Source organism: Panthera uncia (assembly GCF_023721935.1).
Source record: "Panthera uncia isolate 11264 chromosome E2 unlocalized genomic scaffold, Puncia_PCG_1.0 HiC_scaffold_19, whole genome shotgun sequence".
Taxonomy (NCBI): domain Eukaryota; kingdom Metazoa; phylum Chordata; class Mammalia; order Carnivora; family Felidae; genus Panthera; species Panthera uncia.
This window is the reverse complement of record NW_026057588.1, coordinates 6,624,278-6,631,377: the sequence shown is the minus strand read 5'-3', so window position 1 is coordinate 6,631,377 and position 7,100 is coordinate 6,624,278. Positions and strand designations below refer to the sequence as shown.

Genomic DNA, 7,100 nt, shown 5'->3' with positions numbered 1-7,100 from the left:
CAGCAGGTGATTAACTCAACTCTCCTCACCTGAGATCTGATTAGGAGAAAGAGGACATTTTATTTGCATAGTGTTTTCCAAGAAACAAGGTGGGTCTCTGCCCTCCCTGCCCTGGACCTCAGCAGTCCCTGCTCACAGGACCCAGCCTCGGGAGGGACGGTCTTGTTCAGGGTCATGCCGCGAGGCTGGGCATTTCCCTCTACCACACCAGATGTAGGGAATGGAGGGTGACTCCAAGGGAACAACACGGACTCCATTCAGCCACTTGTGTGTACATATCTGTCAGATGAATTAAATGAACAGGTGAATGGACTTTAGGATTATTCCATTTTTATTATTATTTATCTAGTTTTTAGAGACACTAAGCTTTGAAAACTGTCTTCTTTGGGGTATGATGCCAGTTTGTGTTTTCATGCTCTTGTCCCTGTACCGAAGGGTCTTGAATAATGGTGTTGTTGGGGAGTGGAGAGAAAACCTGAAGGAACTTCTTTGGGAAAGGGGAGTCCTGGGCCAGGGGTCCCCATCGAGAAGCTGGGGGCCCAGACTCCTGGGTCTGAGGGAGGAGGAGGGCTGGGGGGCTGGGGGCTGGGACTCCTGGGTCTTGAGTGGAGAGAGCAGGGTCTGGGGAGACAGCTGGGCAGCTGATGTTAAGTCATACCAACAATCATCTTCTCCGTATGGTTTTCTGGATCCAGGTCTGGTACTTGCACAGGTTGGTGTAGACCCCAGGGTAGCCGGGCAGGGCACAATGCTCCATCCCCCAGGAAACGAGTCCCTGGAGCTGTCCTTTGCACACCAGGGGTCCCCCTGAGTCGCCCTGAAGGGGAGAGGCCGAGATGGAGACACCCATGGACGACAGATGGCCAGAGCCGTGGGTGTGGAGGACTCAAGAGGCAAAGATGGGGAAAAGGTGGGCTGAGACCCCTGGACAGGGCTCTGGAGATATCACTGCCTTCCCTTTTCATGCTTCCTTCTGTCTCTTCCCCTTGGGGCTCACTGTGCTGCTCTAGAAAACTGTGTGTGCCTCTTTACATCTCCCTGTCTCTGGAGTCACCTCTCAGGGATGGACTAAGGTCTCTAGAGGTGCTGAGCACAGATTTCCAGGTGACCAAATATAATAACAGCAATGAGAGCAGTGATCAGAGCTAAGTGCAGGCACCACCCTGAACTCTTTCCATGAACTATCATCTGATTCCATCATGTGCTCTAAGAGGAGCTACCCCTGTCTGACAGAGGGATTAGGCCTGTTACCCAAGGGTATACAGCTAGGATGCAGCCGGACTATTACAATCTCTCTCAGTTTCTGGGGATACCTCCTCTGATTTTCATGCTCCTGAGATCCTTTGGTACCCAAGTGCCAGCCCCAAACAATCCCCTTCCTCCAGCTCTCCTTTCTGCACCTCACCTGACAAGAGTCCTTCCCTCCTTGCGGAACACCTGCACAGACCATGCCGGCAGTGATGGCTCCGGGATAAGCCCCCTGACACTCTTGATCCGAGAAGATGTTGATGTTCACGCATTGCAGGGAGTTGGGGTACCTGGCTGGGGGTACACTGAAGGGTTACGAGTCGGGTTTACCTCCTCCTCCCTCAGACCCAGAAGTCCAGTCCCCCAGCCCCTCATTTCCAGGATATAGAAGTACTTACCAATGGGGCTAGATGTGGTGCCCCAGCCAGACACGAGACAGGGGGTCCCTGGGCTCATGCAGGTACTGGCCACGGCAATGGGCTTCACCGCCCTCCCCAGCCGAACAGGCCGCTCCAGCCGCAGCAGCATCAGGTCGTTGTTGTGGGTCCGGGAGTTGTACTGGGGGTGTCGCACCTGGCGAACCACACGCAGCACCTGCTGGGTAGCTTCCCAATTCTTCAGGTTGTGCTTGCCCAGGGCTACATGAAGGATCCTGGCCCATGACCCCCCAAAAGTAGCACTGCTCAGGATCTGACCTGGGGACCACTCCCCATCCTCTGGCCCCTTTCCCTTCCCTGCTGATGAATTTCCCACAAGTCTAACCAACTTTGGAACATCAGCTGGACTCCTGTGCCCTTTCTCATAGCTTGGGCTCTCCCTTGGGTCAATCCCACCATCCACCCCTTTCTGTCTTGAACTGTGTTGTGGTTTCTGGCTTGGGTGTAAGGTAATGATTGGGGGTTCTTGTCTCAGTGCTGGGTTCTAGGCTCTGAGTTCCAACTGAGACTCTGGGCTATGGCTCTAGGCTCTAAATCAGAATTGATATCCTGGAGGAGGCTCCTGAGAGGCTCCATCCTGGTGCCAGCCTGGCTTCTGGGTTCTAGACATTTTGAACTTTTGAGTTGAAGCTAGAATTTGGGTTCTCTAGATGGAGTCTGGATCATGGCATGCGTTTTAGATATGGGTATGAGCTTTTGGTGTTAGGATAGACTGCAGATTCTATTCTGAGCTCTGCATTATGGTATGAGTCTTGGTTCTAGATGTTTATTTGAGCTTTTAGTTGTAGGGTAGGCTCAATTCTATATTGAGCAATGGACTGTGATCTGAACTATGGATTCTGGACATGGATATGAGCTTCAGTTCCTAGGTTGAGTTCTGGGTTCTTGCTTAAACTCTGGTTTATGGCCTGGGTTTTAGACGATGGTTTGAGCTCTGTCTTTCCTAAACATCAATCTGAGTTTTTGATTCTTGGGTGGGCTCTGTTTTAGATTGAACTACAGTTATGGTCTGGGCTCTTGCTTCTAGACTCTGGTCTGAGCCTTGACCTCAGGTTGAGCTCTGGGTTCAAGATGGAGCTCCAGGTTATTGCTTGGATCCAAGTTTCTGGATGCTGTCTTGCACTCTGGACTTTGCATTCTAGACACTGGGCTGAGTTCTGGGCTTTAGGTTTGACATGAACTTCAATTTATGGAATTATATCTTAGTGTTTATAGGTACTGGGTGAGCTTTTGTCAGGGATCTAGGTTCTAGGGTTTGGTCTAGACTTCTGAGTTCTTTATGAGACTTCAGATTATGGTCTGCATTCTGGGATTTAGACACTGGGCTGAGGTTTGGGTTCTAGGCCTCTCAAAAAGGAGCTATAGACTAGACTCTGAATTAAACATTGTACCTAGAATGGGCTCTGGTTCTGTCTATCCTACACTCTGAGCCCAGAGCCCGGAGGCTCTGTGCTCGCAGCCCAGAGCCCGGAGCTGTATGTTCTAGCTGTAATCAGAGTCCTGGATTTATGGCTGGACTGCAGGTTTTAGACTAGGCTTTGGATTCTAGGCAGTGTTCTGAGAGGGGTCCTGAGTTTCTGAATGTAGATTGTGCCCTCAATTGAACCACCAATCTGGAATGGGCTCCTAATCTTGGTCTCTATGTAGAGTTTGGCCTCTAGATGGATCTCCAGATAAGTTAGCTTCTAATTTTTGTGTGGGACTCTAAGCTGGCATATGGGTTTTAAACTGTCAATCTGCTTTCAGAATCTAAGCCGAGTTCAAGATTTATGGTTGGATTCTATATTCTGAGCTGTGTTGGTAATTCTAGGCTCTTATCTAGACCCCAAACCAGGATCCAGCTACTACATTAGGTTCAACACAATGCTCTAGGTTCTTAGCTGAGCTCTGGGACTCTAGACTCTAGAATTCACCCTGCACAGGAATAGGGGAGGGGGTTACTCACGGGCGGGCACAGTGAGCAGCGGTGATGACCCATTGGCCTGACAGCAGGACCCCTCCACAGAGGAAACTACGAAAGGGACCTGCCAGTAAGGCCGCCTGCCATGGCTGGGAGTTCTGGATGCATGTATAACCACCAAGTATCTTGTCCTTATCCTCTTGGCTCTGTGCCATGGCTAGGAACAGGCAGAGGTGGGGTGTGGTGGGGAAAGCAGATGAACAAATGCTTTCCACCCCCAACTCTCTAGGACGTCTGGGACCCACAAATCCCTTTTCTTTTCCTAACCCCTAAACCACCTGCCTCTATTTGTCCCACCCAGTCTGAGATATGCCCAATGTTGCCTCCATTATTGCCCCAACACAATCAGGGAGTTTTCTGACACCACCCCTCCCCCACCATCACCTCCATAGTATATTACTTGATCCCATGGCTGCCTCATCCAGGGCTCTGACATATCTACTACCCTTGACTCTACTCTCCCATGAATACTTTCTACCACCATTTTTCACAGGATACCACCATTCCTCCCATTAATTCTTCTCCAACACATTCAAGGAGCTCCCTGCCCTTTATCCAATCTTCACACTCGTGTGGACCCCCAGGATCCACTGTCTCACTACACACCCACACCACCTACCATCACGCCCACAATCACCACCACCAACATGCCATCTTTCCATTAGTTTTGCAGCCCTCCTTTTTAAATAAAACCTAGACACCACTGGATACTTCTCCACAATTCCTCATTTATTCCTCCCCATCTCCTTCGACTCCTGCATCCTGATATCTCCACAACTCAGAATTCAGGCCCCTTCTGCATGCCCCTCAGTCACGACCCCCAAACCACCCTGCTGTCTTTTCATCAGGTCATCCATGAGCACCCCAGGGTCCCAGGGAACACTTTCCATCTCTTCTCAGCATGCCTAGGGGACTGCCATACTCCGGATCTCACTGCTGTCTTACCTAGAGCCATGATCTGGAGTGCTGTCAGCAGGAGGAGCATTCTGGGGTCTGGAGGTCAGGTTCTGGCAAATGCAAAGAGAAAGTGAGAGAGAAGGAGGCGGCAAGAGACCCAGAGATGAGGGACAGAGACAGTGAAGGCCTTACACAGAGACCAAGACCCTTCGAGACGTGGATGCGTCTGTGTGTGTGCAGGAAGGGGGGTGGTGCCTTGATTCCTTGTCACTCTGTGGAGCCCTTTTATCCCTGGCCTGGGCAACAGGCCCTGCCTCCCCCACCCCCGCCCTTCTCCTGACATTTTTTTATTGCCCATTTCCCATTCCAGGACTCCAGGACTCCCTGGTCCCATCTCCTCCCTCCCTTCTCTGGTCAGAGAAGCAGCCACCACATTAATGAGAACCCGCCCAGGGAAGGTGTTTAATCTGGGAGGAACCCAGGGAGGGAGGGGGACCTCAGGGCAGGGTGGACAGAGTGGGTGGCTCAGGGGAAGGTGCTGGTAAGGGTTGGGGGTAAAGAGACATAGAGAAGACTGGGAAATGTAAGAGAAGTAACATAAGAAGGTGGAGAACCAGAGAAAGGGTCAGAGAAACACAGACCCGAGAGACAAGTGTCAGAGGGAGAGAGACTAAGGAAAGATGGGGAAGGAGAAGGAAGATGAATGTGGACATGGGGACAAAGGAGGTGGGGGTGGGGGTGGGGGAGACAGTGGGGCAGGCGCAGCACAGAGACAGTGATTCATGGAGAAGGGAAAGCTAAGAAATAAACAGAAAAACAGGGAAGACAAGGAAGACACTGAAGGCAGAACAGAGACACAAAGAGAACCGAGTGAAGAGAGAGAAGGAAGGCAGGATCACCACCCCTCCCCCACCCCAAACACACAAAATAATAGCAGGAGGACCGGAGGATGAAATGCTGGAGGAGGGGGAGGACGATGCAGAACCAGGCAGGTGAGGGGGTGACCAAGGGAGCTAGGGCACAGCACGTGGTGGGGACGCACTCAGAGGAGACAGGGAGGCAGAGATGGGAGGTGACAGCAGCCTGGAAGAGGGAGGCAGGTGGTGGGGCGGGGAAGGGCAAGAGACACCTGGGACCATCTTGTCCCCTAGGCTTTCTGGCTTTGTGGTTCTCACAGTCCTGAAAGTCTGGGGAGCAGGGACCCCAGCGGGGAGGAGAAGGAGCAGTGGAGAATTGGTGTCTCCCAACTCGGCAGAGGGGCGGGGACAGAGTGAGAGATGGTGACCTAGAGAGAGGACACACGGAGACAACAACGGTGAGGTGGGGGAGGGCTCCAGACAGCCCAAGGAGGTGCTCTGGGTCCAAGGGACCCCTCCTAACCTGGGGTAGGGCATGCTGCCCTCAGTACAGCACCTCCCCAGCCTCTTAAATTCCCTAATGACTGCAATTTGTCCCTGGGCCTGAGCAGGGCACGGTGACTCAGGAGGCAGCCTGTGCACTCTCCCTCTCTCAAGAACCCTCCCTTCCCTCCCCTCCCTCCCCGGGGTTGGCTCCCAAACCACTTTCCTTCCTCTTTGCCTGGGCTGCTGCTTAGTCTGGTCTGCACCTGGGGACTCAGTGTGTCTGAACCCACACACCGGGCTCCCCGTGTGCACTTCGGTTGCCTGTGAGCTGGCTCTAAGGAGCTCCCTGCTTTAGGCGGCCAGGGCCCTGGCAAACCAGAAGGAAAGACCCCCATCCCACCCTGGGGACACAGGAGGGCTGGGGACCCTTGTGGTGACCTGGACCTACACAGGAGGTAACATTACATAGAAACAGATATTTGCACACGTGCACACCGGCAAATAGAGGCACCTGAAGAGCTGACCTGGAAGGAGACCTGTAGTCTGGCTAACGGCCCTCATTGAATTCCTGGGTCTGATTTGGGTCTGATACGGTTAAAAAGCCGAGGGAAGGAGCCCCTGGGACTCTACTCTTCAAGCAATTTCTTGGAGTCCATAAATATGTCTTTGTCCTTTTTTTAATATGGATTTTAAAAATAAACAGCCACCAAACAGAATTTCCTGGTAAACACAAGCCCTGCCCCCTTCCCCTGAGCAGAAACCTTTGATTGGATGGACTCATGGTGACCCTCCACTGTGCTGAAGACTTTGGTGAACAGGAGGTCTCAAAAGAGACCTCTGCTTCAAAAGAACCCTCTGCTTAAGGAGAAGACTTTAGTGAACCTGAGGGAGCCCAAGTAAACGACTGGGGCTACAAGAACAAATAGGGTCCCTTCACAGCTTATCGTTTCCCAGCCCAGCCCTGGACCTCCCAGGTTACTCAGCTCCTTCCCTCCAGAATCTAAAACCCAGACGACCTGTTCACCAATCCACCCACCTGCTTAGCAGTGTTGTTGGCCATGACATGAGCGCTCAAAACACACTATTTGATGAATGAATGAACAATCGAATGAATGAGCAGATGGCCAGAGTCCTTGCCTTCAAGGAACTTATGGTCTGATGGGAAAGGCCAATCTGCAATAGGAAACTCAGTCCGGGGTGATGTGCCCTCTGACA

At 52.1% G+C, this 7,100-nt stretch overlaps 1 protein-coding gene across 1 annotated transcript; it reads right to left on the bottom strand.

Moving 5' to 3' along the window:
• Positions 1-347: 347 nt before the first annotated feature.
• KLK14 (kallikrein related peptidase 14) lies at positions 348-4,263 on the bottom strand. The gene is made up of 4 exons (XM_049621688.1): positions 3,631-4,263; positions 1,647-1,900; positions 1,406-1,542; positions 348-817 (listed from the first exon to the last, which is right to left on the bottom strand). Exons 1-4 carry the CDS (start codon positions 3,798-3,800, stop codon positions 665-667), a joined length of 714 nt encoding a protein of 237 aa, XP_049477645.1. The 5' UTR covers positions 3,801-4,263; the 3' UTR covers positions 348-664.
• Between the last annotated feature and the right edge of the window lie 2,837 nt (positions 4,264-7,100).

What these genes read in the sequence shown, in the direction of transcription:
- KLK14 (XM_049621688.1), bottom strand. Translation starts at nt 3,800, where the DNA reads ATGGCACAGAGCCAAGAGGATAAGGACAAGATACTTGGTGGTTATACA. An exon ending in GCTGCTCACTGTGCCCGCCC is followed by an intron (nt 1,901 to 3,630) that starts GTGAGTAACCCC and finishes GTCATGGGCCAG; the next exon opens with GATCCTTCATGTAGCCCTGG. An exon ending in GAGGGAAGGACTCTTGTCAG is followed by an intron (nt 818 to 1,405) that starts GTGAGGTGCAGA and finishes TCTCCCCTTCAG; the next exon opens with GGCGACTCAGGGGGACCCCT.